The sequence below is a fragment of the Notamacropus eugenii genome, chromosome X (assembly GCF_028372415.1).
Source record: "Notamacropus eugenii isolate mMacEug1 chromosome X, mMacEug1.pri_v2, whole genome shotgun sequence".
NCBI classification, from domain to species: Eukaryota; Metazoa; Chordata; class Mammalia; order Diprotodontia; family Macropodidae; genus Notamacropus; species Notamacropus eugenii.
In genome coordinates this window covers 79,983,334-80,008,346 of record NC_092879.1, presented here as the reverse complement: position 1 = coordinate 80,008,346, position 25,013 = coordinate 79,983,334, and the positions used below count along the sequence as shown (strand labels likewise).

General features: G+C 42.4%; 1 protein-coding gene across 1 annotated transcript in view; it reads left to right on the top strand.

The window, feature by feature from the left end:
- Positions 1-25,013, top strand: part of POF1B (POF1B actin binding protein) — a 54,634-nt gene that overhangs the window by 22,409 nt on the left and 7,212 nt on the right. The window contains exons 4-8 of the mRNA XM_072627186.1: positions 7,247-7,348; positions 12,479-12,661; positions 20,161-20,294; positions 22,715-22,742; positions 24,189-24,263. Of these exons, the coding sequence (XP_072483287.1) occupies positions 7,247-7,348; positions 12,479-12,661; positions 20,161-20,294; positions 22,715-22,742; positions 24,189-24,263 (522 nt within the window). The remainder of the gene's footprint in view (positions 1-7,246; positions 7,349-12,478; positions 12,662-20,160; positions 20,295-22,714; positions 22,743-24,188; positions 24,264-25,013) is intronic.

Below are 25,013 nucleotides of genomic sequence, written 5' to 3'. Positions count from 1 at the left end.
GTCAGTGTTAACTCTGATAACCACTGGCTAGTTTGGATTTTTGTTTGGTTTTCTTAGACAACTCCACCTCTTCAGGGAAACGTGATGGCCCAAGTTTTCAGGTTCCTTCTCCATTGTCATAGGTCTGTAAGCACCAAACCTGAAACTTGACTCAGGAAACACTCTATCTTATTGTCTAATGGGGGAACTATTGCAAAGAGGCAAATTCAGACTTAATGCGGTAGAGCTGTCCAAACGCTGATTGGACTGCCTCAGGAAGTAGTGGTGAAAGCAAGAAATCCCAGAATCTCAGATAGAAGGGACCTCCAAACGACAGCCAGTCCACCCCACCACCTTTCTGCAACATACCCCACCTTTGTGGAGAAGCTCTCCTAGGAATTTTAACCCAGGGGTCTCCTGACTCCAAATTCAGGTGGAGTCACCAAGCATTTATTAAGCACCCACTGTATACCAGGCACTCTGCTAAGTGCTGGGGATATAAAGAAGGGCAAAAACCAATCCAGGGGGGTGGAGGTGCAGTAACAACAGGAAAACAACTGTACAAATATGATTCGTTTGAAATGAGTTGGAGGTAATGTCAGAGAGAAGGTGCTAGCATTAAGGAGGAACAGCTTCATGTAAGAGGTGGGATTTTGGCTGGTACTCGAAGGAAGGAACTCAGGGAACTCATGCGGTGGAGATGAGGAAGGAGAGCAGTCCAGGCATGGTGAAAATTCAGCTTCAGGAGCTAAATCCTGTGGCATCTTCAGTCCCTATGCTGCCAGATTGTACACGGCCTTATCTTGTGCCCCTCAAGGTTTCTTGACTCCAGGTTAAGGGATCTTTGTATGACATGGTTTCTGGTCTTCTCACCCTCCTCTGAATGTGCAACACCTTGAAGGATGTCTCCTAAATTTCCCAGAAGGTCTCTCTTTAAATGTGCTCAGAGCTGAACACAATATGGAATGTAAAAGCATTACATCTGAAGTGAGTGTGCTAAACTCTGGTAATACAAACAAGAAAATAAGATGGTCCCTGCCTTCACGGAGCTCACATTCTGACTGGGGGTTCTTGTTCATGGGCAGTTCATGGGAGGGCCAGGTCATGTTGTACTTTGGAAAGGTTGGGTAACGTTGACAGGGAAAGGAGCAGAACAGATGACCAAGCCCTGGGGACTCTGAGGACCCTTGGGAGTGATGGTGGGTCAGAGGAACTCTTACCAGAAGGGTAGTTGCTTCAAGGGTTCGAACAGTGGAGAGGGGCTCTGGGATATTATCTTCAGCAGAGGTGGCTCTGTAGGGATCAGCATCTCTGCCTCAGTGGGAACTGGGCAATGGGGATATGAGGGCTCTTTGTAGACAGGACCATTGAGATCTCATAAATCATAGGACCACAGACTTAGAGCTGCAGCCTTGATGTCCAAAAGTCAAGGAAATTGGGGCCCAGAGGGGTTAAGTGACCTGCCCAAGGTCACACAGAGTCAGTGACTGATGACAGATTCAGGATTTGAGCCTAGGGCTTGTAACTCCCCAACCTGTCTCTCTTACATGATCTTCAGTGGAATTCCTTGTGTTTAATCAGTTTTTGTAAATAGTAGCTTTTAGGAATTTGAGTAATTGTTCCATTTGACAGAAACACAGGGAAGGGAGATATAGTAGGTATTCTGGATTTTTCTTGTTTCTAGGACTCATTCTTGTGTAGTACTTATGGTTGAGTAAATAACGATGAGACTCTGGAAGGTTAGTGCAGGTGAAGGATGGAAGTGGGGCAAGATGTGCAGGCACTTGATTCCCTCCCGTCCCATTCCCACCCCTATCTTATAGGAATGGAGCTATTTGTATAAGTGAATACTGTATGTGAAAAATCAGTTCCTTTCTGCAAAAAACCTTCATTGCGAATGTGTATGTTAACTTAGGAGGTAATGGCAGTGGCAATGGGGAGACATGGAACAGAGGGCTGAGAGAGCCTTCTCAACTTCACACATTCATGGAAGATGACAGAAATTTCAGCTTGCATATTTTGTAGGTAAAAATGATATGATTTTGCAAGACAACTTGAAAATCCAGTCTAAAGATATTCTCCATTTTATTTATTAAAAACAATTCCTTTTGAGACTGATGTTTTAAAATTCTTGGGAGAATATTCTAGTTTAATTACAATATAAGTTGACCCTCCAAAATGTAACTTTCTCCTTTTACATTTTTAGCTTTTCTAATCTTTATTTCTCCTTCTGCCATTACAGCAAATTTTCGTTCCACTGGTCATGTTTTCCCCACTCCTGATTCACATTTTGCCCCTGTTCTTCCCTTCCTGACCAGTTGTGTTTACTTTGCTTAAGTGATTTCAGGATTTCAGTTTGATTTTAGAGTCAAAAACCAAGGAAATGTTTGGGCCCTCCCACTGGAGAGTACTTAAGGATGAAACAAACCAGTTTTACTTTCTTAGATATAGTATGATAGTATTTTGAGAGCCTCTGCCAGAATTCCTAAAGCTAGCAATTAAAGTAATAATAATCTGCCATCATAGAGAATACCTGTTAATTTTCAGGATGGATCTGGCACAAGTTCAAATATATACATTGAGAAATGGAAGACTTCTGCTTAGATTGTTTGACCCAGAAGTGTGGCCTCATGTCGCCATTGGAATCAGAGAATATTCCTCCCCTTTAGTTTGATCCTCTGGCTCTAGGAACTAAGAAGGGAAAGTGACAGGTACAAGGTCACAAAGCAAGTTGATCACAGCCCAGACTAGGATCCAGGCTTCCTGACTGTCAGTAGGCCAATGTTTTCTGCCACCACACTGCCTATTTGGGTCAGCTGTTAGACACATCAGTGTGAAGAGTTAATGGGATTTTTTTTTTTGCTATTTTTGTGGCATTAAACTATTTTTTCCCCAAATTTATTAATTTGTTTGTTTTCAGTTCTCAACAATCACTTCCATAAGTTCCAAATTTTCTTCCCCTCCCTCCCTAAGACAGCATGCAATCTTATAAGGGTTATACACATTGCATTCCTATTCAACACATTTTCATATTAGTCATGTTGTAGAGAAGAATTAGGACAAATGGGAGAAACCACGAGAAAACCAAAACATAACAAAGGAGAAAATAGTCTGCTTCATTCTGCACTCCGACTCCATAGTTCTTTCTCTGGATGTGGATGACATTTTGCATCATGAGTCCTTTGGGAATGTTTTAACTCCTTGCATTGCTACAAAGGGCTAAGTCTATCAAAAACAGTCCTGGCACACTGTGGCTGTTACTGTGTGAAATGTTCTCCTGGTTCTGTTCATTTCACTCAGCATCAGTTTATATAAGTCTTTCCAGGTTTTTCTGAAGTCTGACTGTCCGTCTTTTCTTATAACACAATAGTATTCCATTACATTCATATACCACAACTTGTTCAGCCATTCCACAATTGATGAGCATCTCCTTGATTTTCAGTTCTTGGCCACCACAAAGACAGCTGCTATAAATATTTTTGTACATGTGAGACCTTTTCCAATCTTTTTGATCTCTTTGGGATACAGCTCTAGAAGCAGTATTGCTGGGTCAAAGGATATGCACATGTTTATAGCCCTTTAGGCATAGTTCCAAATTGCTCTCCAGAATTGTTGGATCATCTCACAGCTCCACCAACAATGAATCAGTGTTCCAACTCTCCCACATCTTCTCCAACATTTATCCTCTTCCTGTTTTGTCATGTTAGCCAATCTGATAGGTGTGATGTGGTACCTCAGAGTTGTTTTGATTTGCATCTCTCTAATCAACAGTGATTTAGAGTATTTTTTCTTTTTCTTTTTTTTTTTTATTTAACTTTTAACATTTATTTTCACACAATTTTGGGTTACAAATTTTCTCCCCTTTTATCCCCTCCCCCCCCAAACCCGAGCTTTCTAATTGCCCCTGTGACCTATCTGCTCTCTCCTCTATCCTCCCTCCCTGCCCTTGTCTCCGTCTTCTCTTTTGTCCTGTAGGGCCAGATAGCTTTCTTGACCCCTTAACCTGTATTTCTTGTTACCCAGTGGTAAGAACATTACATTTGGTCCTAACACTTTTGAGTTCCAACTTCTTTAGCTCCCTCCCTCTCCACCCCTTCCCCTTGGAAGACAGGCAATTCAATATAGGCCATATCTGTTTAGTTTTGCAAACGATTTCCATACTGGTTATGTTGTATAGGACTAACTATATTTCCCTCCATCCTATCCTGTCCCCCATTACTTCTATTTTCTTATGGTCCTTTCCCTCCCCATGAGTGTCAACCTCGGATTGCATTCTCCTCCCCATGCCCTCCCCTCCATCCTCCCCTCCACCCTGCTTGTGCCCCTGTCCCCCACTCTCCTGTATTATGAGATAGGTTTTCCTATCAAAATGAGTGTGCATTATATTCTTTCCTTTAGTGGAATGTGATGAGAGTAGACCTCATGTTTTTCTCTTGCCTCCCCTCTTTATCCCACCACTAATAAGTCTTTTGCTTGCCTCTTTTATGAGAGATAATTTGCCCCATATAACTTCTCCCTTTCTCCTCCCAATATATTTCTCTCTCACTGCTTGATTTCATTTTTTTTAAGATATGATCCCATCCTCTTCAATTCACTCTGTGCACTCTGTCTCTATGTATGTGTGTGTGTGTGTGTGCATGTGTGTGTGTGTGTACTCCCACCCAGTACCCACATACTGAAATGTTTCAAGAGTTACAAATATTGTCTCACCTGGCTGTTCCTGTACTCATGAAATCACCCAGCCAGTGCCTTTCCCTCTCCCTTTCCCAGTCTCTGGTTCACAGGGGAGACTGAAAACTAATCTTTTTATAGCAAGAAATTCTCCTAATCTTGGAGGGCACCTTTTAATGTCCTTAAGAGAATACAGGTTGTCAAAAGAATAAGATGACATGTATCTGGCAATTTCATGTCTTAGAAAGGCTCTGTTGGGGTATTGTTTCAATATGTTGTAAAATTTTAAGAGAAATACTGAAGGAGCTGTCCTATCAGAATGACTTTAAGAAATCAAACTTATTAGAATGTATTTTCCAATGTACCTTCAGATGTCATATATTAGTATCAAAAAAGGAAGTAACAGTGATTGTTTCTCAGTCAGCACAAGGAGAAATCAGGCATGTGTGAGGAGCAAAGCAATTTAGCTTGGGGCCGCATAGCTTTCCTCATTAGCACCCAGTGGTTCCTTCTATGCTATTCAGGCACCCTCCTTCAGTGAACTGAACCAGACATCCACGGAAGCCTACAGCGACCTTTGAGACCATCTAGGTCAGGGCTTCTTAAGCTTTCTTTTGGTCTGGTGAAGTCTAAAACCCTTTTTAAAAAAAAAATTGGGGGGATTTGCTTTCTTTAAAAAAATAGTCATTCAATATTTTATTTTTTTCCCCAATTACATATAAAAACAATTTTTAACATTCAATTTTTAAAAATATCGAGTTCCAAATTCCCTCCCTCCCTTCCCCCTCATGGAAAGGCAAGTAATGTGATATAAATGATAAATATGCAGTCATGCAAAATATATTATGTGCCCCTTCTTAAAATAATGTTTTTGAATGCTTAAAATAAAATGTATAGGATTACAAAGTATGGAAGCATACATTAAAACCCTTTTTAGTTTCCCCAGAAATATTAAGAATTAAATATTTCTCATGTGTGAAAGACATTTCCAGACTTCCCCCTTCCCTCTTCTAAAGGTGGATCAAGGCCTTTCCAAAATGTCAGCCTTTTCCATCCCCCCAAAGCAAATGGACTCTAACTCACCATTCTCTGTTTAGGAAGGAATGATACTTTGAGCCCTGGGAGGAGGAGCTTTTTAGTCCTTCAGTGAAATGGGCAAAGAAAGAATGAAACAGCAACTATGGAATATTCATCCCCAAATGTATTTTAATATATGATAGCCTTTTCTTATTCCAGATTCCTATAAATGTTAACTCAAATCATCTTGGAGGAGAGGGAACTGTCTGAGGGTTAGGGAAGGCAGTGCCAATTTGAGCATGTCTCTACACTAGAAATGTTTGAATATTAATGTTAAATTAAGTAAAATTGGCTTCTGGTAGACTTGTTCCTTGAATTCAGAGTACAATATTATGACTTTTTGTTTAGCAAAGGGAAACCAATTGTACTGAAGTAAAGCTGTAGTTTTTCCTCTTTAAATTCATGGACCCCCTGAAATCCATCCACAGCCTCCTTAAGGATCCAGACCCCAGGTTAAGAACCCTGGACCTAGATCAACTTCCTCAATTTATTGGTATTTTCTGAGTTTTACTGATGCCTTTTGATTTTATAGATGAGGAAACTGAGACCCAGAGATGAGAAGCAACTTGCCCAAGGTCACACAGTTGGTGTAGCAGAGCCAGGATTTGAACTTAGGGGCCAAACCCAGGGTTCTTTCCATTGCACCAATCAAATCTGCCCCCAGAATTTTTAAAAGATCCAATCACAAAAGTGTTTGCTAAACTGGCATTGCCACTGTCTGTTGGGGCTGGCCACTGAATTCTACATTGCCCCACGTTACCCTTTTTCCACCCTTGCTACCCCAATTTTCTTGGCCTTTCTCCTATGTTAAAGAAATAAAGAACAAATCCAGTCTCTCCTGCTTCCTGCACTCCCCACTCCCCCCTCCCCCCATTATAGCTCAAGTACAGGTTCCTATGAAAACCAGTCCAACAATAGAGTCTTCCATTTTTTTCTCTCCTCTGCCTGATTCCCTGATCTCTGTCATGCCCTGGGCGTATAAGTCACTGCTTCTTTCATTGGTTGACATGTAAGGCCTTCTCTAATCTACAGCAATTCCATTTGGAGCTATAATGGTTTCCCTCTAGTCTCAGGATTAGAAACATGTGCTCAGATGAGAATTATAATGTCAGAGGGTATTTAGAGGGCACCCAGATCCAGAGAAGGTCTGCCAGGTGCTGCTGAATTGCATTTGTTCTGCATTTCCCCATAGATTGTTTGCATAGAAACCTGCCTGGGAATCCAGTTTAAATGAAGCTGACCTTATAGTGCTCCAGCTAGAAGGAAACTCATTAGATCTCGCCTTCAGGAGAGAAACAAATAGCATCTGTTTACAAATACCTCTGTCATCCATAGTGGAACAGAGGAGAGATGTGGGGACCCTCATGGGGGAAAAAGGGGGTGCCTTGCTGTGATTTTCTCTAGGTCTTTGTGTGACACCACTCTACTTTTACTATCAAATGTCTGTAGTATGTGCTCAACCAAAGCACCCCTGAGAATGACTTTCTAAAAGAAATCATGATCTTCTTTATCCTTACAGGAGCCACTGTCCCCATTTCTAAGAGGAGGCCATTTTTTCCCCGGAAATAACGTCATTTATGAAAAGACAGTAAGAAAAGTTGAGAAGCTAAATCCTGATCAGGTAAGATGTTTTATTTTTCACACTGAGACTTTAGAATTATGAACCTCTTCAGAGAGATGAAACTAATTTAGGCTTATTGCTCTGGGCTAACCTGGCATGAGATGGACCGGAATTGCTGAATTTTGACCTTAGCAGCCACCTAGTCTAACTCATGCACAAAAAAGAATATCCATTTCAACAAAACCAATAAATGGTCTTCTAGCCTCTGCTTGAACACTGACACAGACCTCCAGGGAGGCCAAACCCACTACCACTTGAGGTAGCCCATTCTAATTTGGTGTGCTGCTAATTGTTAGAAGATTTTTCTAGAGACTAAGTCCAATTTTCCATCTCTCCTGCTTTCCCCCATTGCTTCCAGTTCTGCCCTCTGGTACCAGGCAGAACAAGTCATCTCCCTCACCAAAACCCACTCCCGCCCCCCCCCCCCCTTCTTAGAGGGTTTTGAACTCCTTTCACAACTGCGTTGTATTAGATGGGATCCCATCGAACTGTCAAATTCTAAGATCCATTGATTATAGGAATTCCAATCCTTTTTTTGCATGATGGCCCTTCAGATAACTTGAAGATAGCTTTCTTGGCCCCTCTGAGTCTTCTCAGTGCTCACCACCCCCAGTTCCTTCAGTCAGTTTCCTATTGCAGAGACTCGATGCCCTTCACTATTCCAATTACCTTTGTCTAGGTGCTCTTCATCTTATTAGTTTCCTTTCAATTGTGGCACCTAGACCCAAATGTAGCCAGAGATTGCATGAGCATTTTTGGCTGCTGTATGACACTGTTGACTCAGATTGCATCAGAATGCCCAGAGCTTTTTCATCCCGGTTGCTGACTCTGCCTCCCCCATCTTCTATTTCTGAGGCTTAAATTATTGAGCCTGTGTAAGATTTTACCATTTATTCCCATTCATTTGCATCTTAGTACTTTCAACTCAGCATTTTCGCTTGTGTCAGTTGACTTTTAAGTCAGTGTGTCATTGATCCCTCGTAGTTTTGTGCCTGCCGAGTGGAAGTCATTGATGAGAAGCTTGGTGAGCCTGGGATGCTTCCCTAAGTGTGCTCATTCCACCAGTTCCAGATCCCTGGGATGCTGCTGTCAATCACTAAGCCTGCTTCTCTCTCTTTTTCCCACAAGAAGAATCTGAGATGTATGAATTTTGCTGAGTTGCTAGAATAGCATAGAGTCACCCACTCACTCAGAGATCAACCAATATTGATTGAAATAAGTGGTATCAGATACATCCCAATCATCAGATTCTGGTCTGTTTAGAAAGCCAAGTTCCTTAGGCTTTTTTCCTCCTTTGAATCACTGTACTTAAGTAGGTCTGTGATCTCCTCATTGTGGGAGCTCCCTCCATTAGTGCTGATCTCTCCTTGTCCTTGCCCTCTTGTTGACCCCCTCCCCACTGTGCTGAATACCTTTTTCCACATGATTTTTAAGTGGTCCCATTTTCAATATGTGCCATATTATTCTTTATGAAAAATAACTGAAAGCACAGGAAAGCAAAGCAAAAAGGAAATGATATCTGCTGTCTGATTAGGGATTGAAGGAAAATGTCAGCAATTCAGAGAACAGAGCTGCCATTTGGCGGTACAATTGTAGGAAAGCTGAGCCCTTTGGTCAGGAAGCCCAAGTGCAAGTGTGGGATCTGCTGCTTAGTTGCTATTGGGGCTAATGGCATTTCACACAATAGTGCATCGGGGTGCAGTGGAAGGAAACCTGGACTTTGGAATCAGAAGATTGGAGTTTAAATCAGGTTTCTATACTTACTACTTATGTGGCCTTGGGCAAGTCCCTTAACCTAGTGGGCTTTTCGTTTTCCTCATTTGATCCCTAATGTCCCTTTTGGCCTCATAGAAAACTGAGCCTTATTATCCTCACCCATTTCAAATAGGAAGACATAGGTGAGACACACTTCCTGCCTGTGTCTTTACATCTTTATTTGTTTCAGACAGATGGCACAACTTCTTCCATGCCATCTTTTGAAGACAAGATTGCACATGTGATGTATTGTTTTCTGTGGTGCAACCAGAATGCTACAGTTGGGTCGGAGCCATTTGGATGCCTTTTTCCCCCTTTATTCGTAATTTAATTGGCTTTTGGAGATTTAGGACTTTCCCAGAAGATTAGGTAAATAAGCTAAGAGATAATTTAGGAGTGATTACTGTAAGTACCTATGATTGGCTTACTGTAGTCCTAATTCCTAAGAGAAAGATCTGTAAGTAGGGGATGCTGGTGAGCAGGGAACTTGAGTGGATCTCTTTGTAGTGAGATGAGAGCTGTTCAAACAGGTCTATTCCATAGAACAGGAGGAAAGAAATCTCTATACTTCAAGGGCCAGCTGCAAAAAAAAAATCAGCAATTGTTTCTTCACATAATTTGGGGATCTACGTCCTTACTATCATTAAAGAAACAACCATGGTCTCTTGTGCCCATTGTGCTCTGAAAATTGGTTTGGTGGTGAACTCCAAATATCATTTTACTTACACACCCAAGTTTGTAGAACTCTAATGTGAGATTTCAAGCTGCAAAGCTGTTAAGATTGAGTGGTGTGAGCAAATGGTTCAGAGGCCAAGTAAGCTAAGGGAGTCTCAGTACCACTCCAGATGGTGGGTCTGTTAGGATGCTGCTGAAACTACCATCTGCTAAATGATAATATGTATGAACATCAATGCAGAAAGACTGTTCAGAAATATGCTGTGTTCTGCCTTGCCTTCTTTTATTATAATATTTCCAACGTTCCCTCATTTGCTTCCTGATTAAGGCATACACATGGCTTATTCAGGAAAAACAGCATCTTGGGGTTCAGTCTCACCACAGATTGAGGGCCCTTTCTGATTAGCAGAACGTCCCTTGGCATAATCTAGTGTCTGAAGGCCTTTGGTAGGATGCAGGGCATTCTCCAAGGCTTTTCCTTTGGCCCTCTTCCCTTCTCTATACTTATTCACTTGGTGATCTTTTTATGTCCCATGGATCCAATGATTCTCAGATATATTTGTCCATCTTTAGCTTCTCTCCTGACCTCCAGTCTCAGATCTCCAACTGTCCGTTGAACATTTCAGACTGAATGTCACAAACTGAACTCATTATCTTTCCCTCTAGACTTTGTCCTTTTCCAAAATTCCTTATTGTTGTCAAGAGCACCTGCGCTCTCCCAGTCACTATGTTAGCTCTTCCTTCCTTCATAGCATCTCTTGTATTTGCTCCTCTCTTTCCTTCTCTGATGGTGACACCTCCCTGGTGCAGGCCTTTTATCACCCCACGCCAAAACTGTCACAGAGGCCTTCTTTTTCATTGGTCTCCCTGCCTCAAGTCTCTGCCTGCTCCCTTCCTCCCCTCTGCTGTCACAGTGATTTTCCACAGATGCAGACCTCACCATGTTTATTCAGTGAACTCCCTATAGCCTCTGGATCAAATTTAAAATCTGACTTTTCAAGTACTTCATGACCTTCCTACCTTCATAGCCTTTTTACACCTTATCCCTCTACACATACTCTCTTATCCTTTCCTCCTGTAAATAAAGCCTGTTATTGAACCACCTCCGTTCAAAGCAGAGCAGCAACAAGATAAATATTGCAAATTGAAATTCATCTTGAAAACAAGTAACTGGAATGTACAGATAATTTGAATGGCTTCATGTTTTGTACTGTCATTTATGAAAAAGAGACAGATCACAAGTAAACAGACTGAGGAGATGAAGTACTTATTCCTAAAAGTAATTTTCATAATGCCATAGTGTTAGGTCAGGATAGATTCACCTCAGACTCCTGAAAGAGCCCAGGAGCAGTAAGCAGAATCTCAGAATCTTGTCCAATCTACCCCTGACCAAGACTCCTTTCTACAAGATATGTCATTCAGTCATCCAACAAGCATTCATTAAATGCTTATTTCTGAGTATACAAATTCAAGTTTAAAGATAGTCCCTGCCCTCAAGGGGCTTGCTGTCTAATGGGAGAGATGATATAACAAACAAATCTATACAAAGCAAGCTGTTTTTGTTGTTCAGTCATACCCAACTCCCCGTGACCCCATTTGGGGTTTTCTTGTCAAAGATACTGGGGTGGTTTGCCATTTCCTTCTCCAACTCATTTTACAGATGAGGAAACTGAGGCAGATAGGGTGAAGTGACCTGCCTAGGGTCACACAGCTAGTCAATGTCTGAGGATAGATTTGAACTCAGAAGATGAGTCTTCCCAACTCTAGGCCTGACACTCTATCCACTAGGCCACCTATAGCAAGTTATAGAAAGGATAATTGGGAAATAATTAAGAGGGAAAGAGCTGGAATTAAAAGGGGTCAGGGAATGCTTCATGTAGAAGGTGGGATTTTAGCTGAGATTTGAAGGAAACCAAGGAGGTCAGTAGTCAAGCAGAAGAGAGAGAGTGCTCCAGTCATAGGGAACATGCAAAGAGCTGAGAGGAGTAAGGTATAAGAAGACTGAAAAGGTAGGTGGGAGCTAGGCTATGAAGAGCTTTGAATGCCAGGCAGCATTTTGTATTTGCTTCCTGTAGGCAATAGGGAGCCACTGGAGACAAAGGTAGACACCCTGGAGGAATGGTGGAGGAAGACTACCTGCCCCATGTGTGAATTTCAGGGCTGGAAGAGAAACCCATCACATCCAACATGTTTGGCCTCCTCTGGAGCCTGAGGTCTTGCCCACTTGGCAACCCCTTCTCCAGGCTCCTTTACTTTGTCCCTCTAAACTTAAAAGAGTCCGTGACATTCTGTTGGATAGGACCAACTGATCAGAGGTCAGAGATCAGGATGTCAGAGGCACTAGGAGGTCATTAAGTTCCCTTTCAGCACGTCAAAAAGATTAAATTACATTCACTGAAACCTCAGTATTAAGCATGTTACTGCTTTCTGGTTTTGAAAATTGACTGATATATTGATATCTATATATCTACTAACTCTTAGTTAAGTAGAATATTCCATTTACTAGAACATCAATTACCATTCTGGTTTCTCTGCAAAGTCCTTTGGAAAATATTGTATCATTTGGTTAAAATGTAAAAAAAGTAGTGTCTATTCTCATGTGTATGTGCGTGTGTGCACGTGTGTGGATGTGAATTCAGAAAGGATCCACCGTGATTTTGTAATGTAGTTTCTCCATGATGTTTTTGGGTTGTGCCTTAGGAATGCTACCCCCAGATTCAGTGCCAACATCATGTTGTGCAGCAGCCCCAGATCGTCCAGGCTCAGCTCTGCCAACCATCCCATTCCACCCAGCAAACCCAAGTCATCACAGGAAGTAATTCAATTGCTACAAATACTGGAAATGAACTGTGCTACAGTGGATCACAGCAAACCCATGAGCAGGTAAGATTAATGAGTTGGTTCCAGAGCACAGCACAGGGCCAGGCACATAGCAGAAGCTTAATGCTTGTGTGATGGATCACACTTCACACAGTCTCACAGGTTTGAGCCTCAGGTGTAAGTGCAAGTGATCAAAACATTGAAGAATGAGAGGGTTTGCTCACTGGAGCATCCCCACCAATGGCTTCTGCCAGCTCTTCTCCTGCCTTGTCAGCCCTAGGGGCCTAAGGGCTACCTGAGTCTTACCTTACCTATCACAGGTCTTCGGCTGGCCAAACCGGATAAACGTATGAGAGAAGAGACTTTCCAGAGTCAAACAAGGGTTAGGCTTTATTCAGGGTCTTGGTTACATGTGCAGGGGGAATTCTTCCTGAGGAGAGAGCAATCTCCCAAGGAGGCAAAGATCTTACAGTAAGAGAATGGAAGCGGGAGAGGAAGAGGGAAGAGGGGAGAGGGGAGAGGGGAGAGGGGAGAGGGGAGAGGGAAGAGGGGCCTTCTGTCCTCTAAGGGCCCCTCAGCGCTAAGAGCGCCTTCAGGCTTTCCTGACCCTACTTAAGCTCTCTCACCGCATAGTTTGCACCTGAATACCGTGCCTGTTAGACAACAATAGGTGTGCTCAGACTGTGGATTAATCTCGAGGGCGGGGATGCTCTCCCCAGCAAGTTTCCCAAGGGGAAGAGGCAGAAATGCACAAGATAGCCCAGGTCTCACACCTCAATTCCCAGCTGTTCCCTGGGGGGCCTCATGAGAACTCTAAGGTTTAGAAGTCCTCACCTTTACCTGCCTGAAACTGTCCACATAGAACTGAGCTTACACCCCCAATACTGCCTACCATTTTGTTTCCTATGTGCCATATGATGGAGTGGAAGAGGACGCGGAACGCCGTTCCCTCAGTCTAGCATTGCACAGTTTCACTTTGTACATTTTACAACAAGGAGCTTATCTTTGAAAATGATTTTCAGATTTTAAGTTATGATTATCCATGATAGGAATGTACCTTCACTGGTATCACATCATTTAGTGAACTTTTAGTAGCTAAGGAAAAATATCTTTATGTATAATGTGTTTTGGCTATTGAAATGTCTTTTAAGATCTTAGAGAATATACGTATGTATATACATATACTAATGTAATGTAATGTTTATATGCACACACATATGTGCACTTTTTTGTGAGTGTCAAGAAAGCAGATGTTCTTATTCTGGAGCTTGGTCTTCAAAGGCCCAGCTTTTGCTAGCCCATGACCCTCTCTACTTACATCAGAGTGGTAGATGTTGCAGGAAGCATGCGGGACAACAGTAGTATCAAGGAGGATGTTTTTCAGTTAGGCATCTCAGAGAGGTGAGGTGTGCTGGGTGTTCCATTAGGATCCTGTTGTTTAAGACTTTCTTTCATTACCTAAGCAGCTACGCAAATGAGCCAGCTCACTGTGATACTCTAAATGGAATGATTCCAACGATTCCACAGGTTGCTATTTGTGTTGCAAAATAAGAAGGGGGGGCATCGTGTCCCTTTGGCCACAACTTCATTAAGAAAGCTACATTTACTGGGAAAACATGCATATACATAAGCAGACACAAACTGTACATGGGATAAATATGTCTTTTTTGGGGGGCATTAAGCAGATGAAAAAACAAAAAAAGATTCATGTAGAAGTTGTTCCTTGAACTAAGAGTTTTGAAGGCAACAAAGACTTCTAAGGGGTAGAGATGAGAAGGGAACACATTCCCATCATGCAAAAGCACAGTGTCTAGAAATGGAGTTTCATTGGGCTAGGTTCTGGAGTTAGAGTGTAGAAAGAGAAATAATGTCTAGTAAGGCCAGAAGGTAGGTTGTGGCAGGTCATGAAGCCAAGCAGTTTATTTTTGTTCCTAGTGGCAGTAGGGAGCCATTGGAGTTCAATAGGGAAGTGACATGGTCAGATGAGAAAATCACTTTGGCAGCTGTGTGAGGGAAGATAAATTGAAGACATAGGGAGACTGATTAAAAGACTATTTTAACAGTCCAGGAAAGAGGTGATGAGGTAGAGGTTGTGTGAGTAAAAAAGAAGGGGACAGATACAAGAGATCATAGGAGAAGTAGAAAAGGCAAGATTTTGCAAACAGTTAGCTATGTAGGGTCACATAGAGAGAATGAGGAATTGAGGATGATGCTGTGGTTGCAAATCTGGGAGAAAGGAAGATGGTGTTACCTTGGTCGAGAAGAGGTATGGGTTTGTCAGGAAAGATAATGACTTCTGCCTTGTACATGTTGAGTTTGAGATGTCAACTGGACATCCACCTTGAAATGTCCAGAGGACATTTGGGGATGGTGGGACAGGAGCTCAGGAGAAAGACTGGAGCTGGATGTGGAGACCCAGGAATCATTTGCAGAGAGATGATCATTGGGAACCCGTGGGAGCTGATGAGATCACCAAATGAAGTGGTATAGGAAGAAATGGTCAGAGCCTCCTGCACTTGGGGAATATGATATGACTGATAAAGAAAGCAGCCAAGAGACTGCAATATCAAGAAAACGCAGGAGAGAGAGAAAATATTGTAGAGGTCAAGGCCTCAAATATAGCAGAGAGATCAAGATGAATGATGATTGAGACAAGGCCATGAGATCTGTCAATTAAGAGTTCTTTGGAGAAGACTGTTTCAGTTGAGCTATCAGGTCAGAAGCCCATTGAAAGTTGGGAAGAAAGGAATAACAGTTGGTAAACTCTGCGTAGTGTTTAAAGTTTGCAAAGTGTTTTACAGTCTCATTTGATCCTTACAGCCAGGCTGAGAGGGAGGTGTTATTATTATCATCTCCATTTTACAGATGAGCAAACTGAAGGCTGATAGAACTTAGGGGTCATTCCACTATTAAATGTCTAAGGCATAATTTGAACTCAGGTCTTCCTGTTTTGAAGTCTAGGCCTCTATTATCCACTATACCAGAAATGTCTAACATGTAAGCCCACAACACTCCCCCCAAAAGTGCAGTTCAAACCACACTCAAATGTAATTGGGAAATTACATTTCATTACAATAAGAGGCAATAAATAGAGACTATTTTTTCTAGGGGTTTGAGACAAGGAGGTGAGAAATAAGATAAGGCTGTGGCAGGAACTCGTTAAGATTTGTTGGTTTTTATGGATGGGATTGTTTGTAGACAGCAGGTAGGGAGAGGCTGAAGATTAGGGAGATGACAGTGGGGTGAGCGGCTTGGCACAAAATATAGGAGAACATGGGATCATGGGAGGAGGACTGGAGAGGAGAGCATGGAGCTGGAAGGTGCCTTACAGGCTATCAGTCCAGCCCAGAGACCTGCTGAGATTGGGACGGCTTTGAACTTTGTCCTAGCACTCTGGAGCCATTTTTTCTGCTCCACTACATTGCCTCCTGTCTAGGAGTTGTGAGATGAAGAGTAGGAGAAAAGAGGGAGCTTAGGGTGCATGGTCATTTTTCTCAGTAAAGCAAGAGGTAAGATCCTCAGCTGAGAGGAGTAGGAGAGGCAGAGAGGAATGGGGAATTAGCTGAAGATAAATAAAAAGGACTAGGGCAGCTAGGTAGTACTGCAGTAGATAGAGTGCTGGGCCTGGAGTCAGGAAGACCCGAGTTAAAATGTGTCCTCAGACACTTCCTAGCTGTGTGACCCTGGGGGAGTCGCGTCACCCTTTTTGCCTCAGTTTCCTCATCTGTAAAAATGAGCTGGAGAAGGAAATGACAAACCACTCCAGCATCTTTGCCAGGAAAATCTCAAATGGGGTCACAAAGGGTGGGACACAACTGAACAACAATGTGAAAGGATTGGCATGCTGCAGAGAGAGCCCAGGGGAGAGCCCAGCATTCAGTCACCAGATTGTGTGATCTCCTCCAGCTCCATTCAGCAACAAATGAGTAGTTAAGTCAACAAACATTTCCTAAGTACTTCCCATTGTGATAGGAGAGCCAAGTTATGTGCAGGGTCAGGGGAAGGCAGTAACAGTGTGTATGTTGAGAGTAGGAGGGAACATTCCCAGGAAAGGCCCAGGCATGGGGGAGAGTTCTAGGGCAAGGAGTCAGGAGAGGGAATGATGTGGAACAGCGAGCAGGCTGTCATGGCTGCTTCGAAGAGTGCATGGAGCTCCATGGACAGATAGTGCTCACTGGTTGCTGGGCGCTGTACCAAGTAAATACAATCAAAAAGTAAGCCACTCCCCCTCAAAGAACTTACATTCTAACGGGAAGACACCACCATAGAAAGAGCTGGGAAAGTTGAGTGTGGCTGTGTGTGTGTGTGTGTGTGTGTGTGTGTGTGTGTGTGTGTGTGTGTGGAGTCCAGGGTGTCATGAGTTGACCTCTATTTTGACCAAACATGGCTGTTGTAGGGGCTTCTTCCAGTGGAGATTTTCAGGATGAGCTAGCCAATCAGAGGAGGAGGCTGGAGGGGTAGAAGTGTCACCAGCATGAAGTGAGAGGAAAATAGAAGACTGGAAAGTTTGGAAGTGGCCAGGCTGCAGATGCCCATCAGGCCTGTGCATTTGATCCTGGAGGTAATGGGAAGCTCCCCCAGGTTATTGAGGAGGTGGGAGAGAGACCCCAGGCAGGGAGGCCAAACAGAAGTCTATTTCAGGAGCAAGGGGAGGAGGCCAAGGCACAGGTTTCGCGAGTGGAGAGGAGAGATAAGGAGATGTGTTTTGAAGACGGAAAAGTCAAGCCTTAGCAACAGATTAGATATGTGGAGTAAATGCAAGTGGGCAGTGAAGGGCCGACACTAAGGTTTCTGAGAGGGTGGTGGTGACCTTGATAGCAACAGGAAAGTGTGGAAGATGGGAAGGTCGGAGGAGAAGGAGTTCTGTTTTGGATATACTGGGCTTGAGATGTGCCCAGGAGAGCCAGTTGGGGTCTTGCCTGACTGAGCCCAGGGCAGAGCCTACAGCTAGATATGGAGATTTTAAAATCATCTGCATAAAGCTAAGAGAACTTGGGGGGGGGGGGGGAAGAGCTGATGAGATCACCAAGTTAGACAATATGGAAGAAGAGAAGGCACCCAAACAAAACACTGAGAGACCCCCACAGTTCTAGCACCAAGAGCCTGATAAGGAGTGGTCAGAAGGTGCAGAGAAAACCAGAGGAGCAATACTGTGGAAACCTAGTGAGGAGAGAGTCCCAGAGGGAAAGGCTGTGGAGGGAGACCACAGGAAGCAGAGAAAAACCCATTCCATGTGGCAGTTAAGAGATCTCTGCTAACTTGGGAGAAGCCATTTCAGGAAAATGTTTAAAGAGGAGGCACCCAGCTGTCCAGATGGCTTTTTCAAGGACTAGGAAGAGGGAGGGGAGCAAAATAAGAAGAACCCATGTGGAGAATCAGATTAAGTAAGGGACTTTTTTTTAAGGATAGGCGTTTTTGTATGCAGCAAGGGAGAGATTGACAATTAGCGGGAGGGTGGAGATGACAACAGCAGTGAAGGAGGCAGATATAGGGTAGGATACTCATCCAGGGTTCGAGCTTCCCAAAGCATATGGGTGGCCATAGGACAAGGCCACAAGAGCTTCTTAGAGTAGAGGATAATAGAATGTTGAGATTGGGGAGGAAGGTACAGTAGCCTGAGATGGAGGTCACTGTGGTATTGGGTTATGTATCAGCTAAAGGAATTAGGCCCCAGATCTTTGTTGAACTGAATAGTTGGAGGTTCCTGTTGCACAGTGGGATAGTCAGAAGCAGGGTGCTTCCTTATTGGGCCACATGTTATGGTCATGGTGATCTGACTAAAGCAGCCGTTATTATTGACACAAGGACAGAAATTCTTTATTGGCCTTTACAGCTTTTTGTTAGGGAAAAGTGATCTCTGTGGAGATAGCTGTTCTGCAGCCAAGTCACTCTGGTGTATTCTTGTGTTGTTAATGTGACTGAGCTTGATGTCCAAGATCCAAAGCTGGGATGATAATGGAGTCTGGCTCAGCTCACTCTAGTCACAGAACAAAGGAGACTCCAGGAAGTTGTCAGCTGGTGAGGGGCACTCAGCTTTTACTGGTTGAAGTAATAAACGATCATTTACCTTCCGAAAAGCAACAAGGCAAACATGGTTGTGGTAAATGAGAAAATCAGAATGACTGTGATGAAAATTTTTGACAAGGCACATCAAGGCAGAAGGTTGGGAAATTTCTCCCTTATCTTGCCATAGACTTCAGATGAAAACATAGTTCTTCCAGCCACCAGTTTGGGAACCAAATTAATTTTTCCCTCAGCGTTCCCCAAATGTGAGTTGAGCAAAATGAGCAAGGATTGTATTGAGGTAATATACTGTGAAATTCTACTTTGTGCATGTTCTCCCTTGGTATGAGGAAATGCCATTAGTTCAGTTTTCTTGCTCTTTATCCATCCTTCAGTAAAGAGAAATCCAGCCAGGTTTTAAAAAAAATAAGTCCTAAGCTTATTCAGATTTTCTGCTTCTTCTTGCCCTGGTGAGTACCCTAGTATTGAAACTGAGGATAGGTGATTTAGTAACCACCAAAAGAAGCAAATTTTTTTCCATCCTTGCTCAAATTCAGAGTGGCCATAGAGGCCAAAGTGGACATGGTAGTGATTCTCAGGCATACACTGGCTCGTTTCCCTGTGCTCACTCAGGCTCCTCCAGCTGCCTTTAGTAAGCAGTGGAAAGGAAGTGGAGCATGGCTACTCTTTCCTTTTCAATCAGGACATACTTGAAGGGGGAAAAAAATCCCAGGGCAGAACACCACAAAACCGAAGATTACATCCCCTCCTTTAGTAGTCAAGATGCTGGTCTTAGCCCAGGTTTCAAAGGAAATGTAGTTTATGCCTGAGTGTGTTTCTTCCTGCCCTCCTCTCCTGCCAGCCAGAGGAGGATAGAAGGTCTTCAGTAAGATGGAAAAAAGATGTTCAGATGTGAAGTCAACTTGTTTCTGATCCAGGGTACTGGGAAATGTCTCTTCACGTTGTGCACACTCAGGATAGCTAATGTTATCCATGAGGTTTAGGTACTTTTGAACTTATCCCAGAACCCCCTCTTCTTTATGTCAAATTGCCTGGATATGCAGTTTGAATGAGAAGTGTAATAAGTCCAGCACGACTTACAGAAAAGCAACGTTGGCTTGAGTAAGTTCACATCATCTAAGTGTAAGATCAGCCAGCAAATCAGGTTGGCTTTCACCACAAAGGTTCAAGTTCAACTAAAACTACCTTGGGCATGTATGTAGTAGAAGTCACAGCAGGGATTCCTGCATTTTTTTCCCCAAAGGGTCACCAAGTCAAATGATGGCACTCATCACTTTATAGATTTGTAATGAAGCTGGTTCACCATGGGAAATCACTCCTTTTAGAATTTCTTAGAGAAATTGCTCAGATTTCACATTCACAAGACCACTAAGTCTTAAATACATTGAGAACACAAATTTGCCCTTGCTTCATGGTTTGGGTCAGAAAAAAACGTTAGAATGAGCTGGTCACATGAATGAAGTGCTTTTCATTTGTCATGCAAACATTTTGGAAGTTTAAAAAGGCAATCTCTTCAATTGTGATTTTTTTTTCTTCAGGTGACGTTTGTTCAGGAGGATGGCCCTGAAAAACTGGACCCCAAATATTTTGGAGAACTGCTTGCCGATCTGAGCCGCAAGAACACAGACCTGTATCACTGCTTATTAGAGCATTTGCAGAAGATAGGAGGAAGGTATTGGAAACATGAGATGTCTGATATCTATTTGTTAAGTAGCTTTATTATATTACATATTATATGATTTTGTAGAAAGATGTACATCCCCACCATCCATACATGAAGATTGACCTCATCACCTTCATATGTTTGTATATATTATGTGTGAGTACTGAGATATACAGGAATGTGATGAAGTAGAAAGCAGTGGGATTTGGAGTCACAGGACCCACATTTGATGTTACCTGTGTGACTTTGAGCAAGTCATTTCCTTTCCTATGGGCCTCAGATTATTCATATGTAAAATGAGAGATGGCCTAAATGACCTGTCAGCTCTAAACCCATGTTCTTAGGCTACATTAAATGGCATAGTTTCCAGGAATAAGGAGGTGATATTCCTCATGTACTCTTCCCTGGTCATATCACTGAGTACTGTTTTCTATTTGGAGCAACACATCTGAGCAGGCTGAAGAGTGATCATGGTAGTGAAAGGGCCTCAAGATCATGGCATCTGAGGATCAGCTCAAAGAACCAGGAATGTGTAACCTGAATAAGACTGGGCAGGAAAGCAATACCTGGGTACAAGTACTTGCAAAGGGTAGCCATGCAGAAGGTTTCTATTTGTTCTTCTTGGCTTCAAAGGGCAGGACTCAAACCAAGGGGTAGAAGTTGTAAAGAGGCCAATTTCCTACCAATTAGAGCTGTCCAGAAGTGAACTGGAAAGCTTCAAGAGGTGGGAGGTTTCCCTCTTCCAGGAAGTCTTTCGTGGAAGGCTAAATGACCACTGGTCTGCTATGTTGCAATGAGGAATTCTAGGTCAGGTGCATAGTGAAGTAGATGACCTGAGGGCCCTTCTATCTTGGAGACTCTGTGACTCCATTTCCCCTTTCAAACTCAAAATGGCATAAGGCTAGAGAATTTGGGTTTGGGAATTAGGGTAAAGAAATGATTGTGAAAGAGTTGGAAGGAGAAAGATAAGGGGGTAGTGGTACATTTTGATACTTTTCTTATTCTCAACTCAAGGTCTTATATCAACCATTTTTTTAGGTATCCATGGGAAGAAAGATGTTTTCCTAAGCATTTGTGAAAATTTCTTACTGCCAAAAAGTCATTGTGGTGATCTTAACATAGAAAAACAATTCACCCACTCCATAAACATTCATTGAATACCTACTGTGTGCTAACCATTACAATATGGGTTACAGAGCTGGGGATACAGTAGGCTTCTTGGGTGCTGTCGAGCCAGAGTTCAGTGCTGTAATGCAGCTGCCCTGGCCAAATGCCCCTGGAGAACTCACAGCAAGTAGTTCTTTTTCTGTGTTAAGGACTATTCCCAACCATCATTATTGGCAATGAGAGATTTCCACAAAGGTCTTCAGGTCTGCTCTGTTAGGGTTGGATATTTTATATATGTATATAATTGCATTTTATATACATTCATTTATTTGTCTTCATTATATTAAGTTTCATTACATAGTAAGTTTTACAAACAGCAACAGAATCTATTAAGTAAACCAAATAGAGAATCTAGAAAATATATACATACGTATGTGTATGTATGTATGTATACACACACGTGATGTGTACTGGCCTTGAAGAAGAGCAATTTTGCTCTGAGACTGCCTTGTACAGGGGAGAAGCCAGCCTGCCTTAATGAATGTGGTTTAAGGGGTTCCCAGTGGAGCTCTATTGAAGCAATCGGGAAAGCCAGGCTGCGTCAGTGAGTTCTGGATGCCTGAAATTCTTCCACTAAATCTTTAGCATAAAAGACTGTTCCTTATCAAAATAATGCAAATTCTTGTGAGGTCGTCCTTCAGGACAGACATCTTACCATTTATGTAGACCTTAATATCCTATTACTCTATTGGCATGTTATGAAAACAGGGTTTAGCATCTTTGGTGGGGGTCAGCTTAGGGAGGACGCTGAGGGGGAGTGAATTGGGGAGCACTTTCATGAGTGGGGGTAGACTGAGGTTAACCAGATGATTCTAAACACAGTAACCTAGAAAGTAAATTAGTGAAGCTTATCCCCACTCTGTTCATGAAGGAACTAGAAAGCCAAACAGCCCAACAGATTACCTGAAGCACGAAAAACACCCACTTCCCTTTGTCAGTGACTTTCGGGGTCACTATGCCACTGACATGCCTATGGAAGGGCTGGCTCAGGCAGATGCCCTGGCTGTGGTTACCTGACTCACTTATCTTGCGAATGGGGAAAGCACTGGGCTAGCCTTAAAGCTGAGATGACAAAATGGGAAGTGCTGACCAGCTCTACCATCTCTGCTCTTCAGGGCCTTGGCAAGCTTTTCATTTTGTCAATTACTGAGTTCATTCATAATTGCTTCTTTTGTGATTAGATTGATTCAAAAAATTAGCTAAAAGAAAGCAGTAATGCTAATAGTAAGAATTTCTTACTGTCTATTTTCTCTTCAATGTAGTAAACGGGACATTGACTCACCAGATGAGGTAAGGAAACACAAGTTTAAAAATCAAACGTCTATTGACTGGTAATGACATCATTGTCTAAGTAGAATCTTTGGGGATGTTTTTAGGCCAGAGTTGTTAGCGCCCCAGCATTTTCTTTCCAGGATGAGCAAATGAGTAATGAGCATTTGGTCTATGAAAATGGTATGACCACTGATTACTTTGTACTTGGTGAAAATATAAAGCATTTTTAACAGCTGTCCCTTTATGATTTAATGTTGTGTGTACTCAGTTATGCCGTATCAGCCCAGATACAGAATTTCATCACCTCAGAACATAACACTTTAGAAAATTGAAATCTAAGTTATTAGCAACTAAATAAGTGGCAAATGGTATTTTAACGTGAATGATCTTCTGAAACAGTGTATCATACCAAATCACCTACAACTCTGAGTAAAAATTTTTAGTGATTTAACTCTTTCACAAGTGCAGATATTAATAAATTGTCTTTAGTGGCTAAATGACTCTAAAGAGAGAGAGAACATTGATTTTAATGTAATAAAGTGTAATTGCTTCTTTTGTATAAATTTCCATCTGTTTCCACAAATTAGTAGGATATTTTAATTACTATTATTAAGTCTAAAATTGCCTAAAAATGAGGACTGAGGCAGTATGGTAGACGTGGACTCAGGAGACCTGGGATTCTAACTGTGACTCAAATCTTAACTAGCTCTGCAACCATGGATTGCATAGTCACTGAATGTAGTACTGAAAGTAGGTGTAAACACTAGGGCACAAGGATGTAGTGAAGAAAGAAACCTTCAAGCATTAGACAAGAGATGTTTCTTTCTTAGAATACAGCATGCTGGCCTGTATCTCCAGCAAGGTTTGCAGCAATTCTATCATTTTTCCTAGTTCTCCAAAGTTTTCATTACTTTTGAAATAAACAAACCTTAATTACCATCCAGTAAAAGCACCACTTGTTGAAGACTTGTGATATGCCCATCACGGGATAATGTTGAATAGACTTTTATCCCCAAATCACTCTTTTTCAGATGTTGACCCTTAGTCAATATTGTCAAATGACTGAACATCTAATTAGTTTTTTAGTTCTCTTCCTTCCTAGTTTAGTTTTCTACATCTTGAATTTGCTCATCCTTTGGACTATATATAGTAAGTTTACAACACCTTTTAGATTGGTGTTAGATCTTCTAAGACTACATCAAGGGTTCTTAACCTTCTTGTGTGTCCTGGACTTCTAACTGCATGCCCATGGGCACTAACCCTTCTCAGAATCATTTTTTAAAATAATTGAAGAAAATGCTAAATTTCAGTTAGAGGTGAGTGAAAATAAAAATCTAAGGTTTTTTTGCATCCAAGTTAAAGGACTCCCTCAAATGATCCATGATCTCCCCCCCTCTAGTTCAAGCTGGTTTTACCACTGGTCCCCCAAATGAATCAGGTTCAGCTTTTCTCTTTCTCTTATAGACAGAAGACATCGAAGCCTTGATTCCTAAAGGGCTGTCAGAGTTCACAAAACAGCAAATCCGATACATTCTGCAGGTGAGATGAACCAGGGTGTGCTCCCTTTCCCTACCCTGCGCCCCCCCCATCTCAGAAGCCCATCTTCTGAGGCAGTGGGGCCGACTGTTCCCACAAGCCTGTGAAGCAGTACAAGTCAGCTACTCTATCTAGAACTTTGATCTGATGTCCATGGCCTGTAGAACTTTACACTAGAGACTGGGCATTGGTCTGTGGCAGACTTTTCTTCCCTGCTTTGGTTCCTACCTAGCCACTTGGCTGGCCGGTCAGTGGTTTTCCTTCTTAGTCCTGTTGCAAATATTGCTAATTTTATGCATCTCTGACCTACTATTTTCTGAATCCTTAGACTAGGAGTTAATAACCTCTAAAATTTAAGATGACTTTTAGTAAGACCATGACTGGGGTTGGGGAAGGAGTGGTGTGAAGATAGAGGCTACACCTCGGATGTTTGGAGACTGAAGTTTAATAAAATATTCCCTGCTGGTAAAGGAACCCAAAACTTGCCAGGCCAGTGTCCCTTATGGTAGGCTATGAATCCTTGCCTTTTCTCTTTTAAATAGATAAATAAATGAATGAAGGAGGGGGCCTTCTCACCTAATTTGAAACAACTACATATTTATAACCCAGTCATACTTAAACCTGGTGGTATTTCAGTATTCTTGAATGGACTAGTGGATAGTGCTAACCTTAAAATCAGGAAGCCCTGAGTTCATGCCCTCTTTTTGGACATATCCTGGCTCTGCGACCTTGGGTGAGTCACTTAACTTGGCA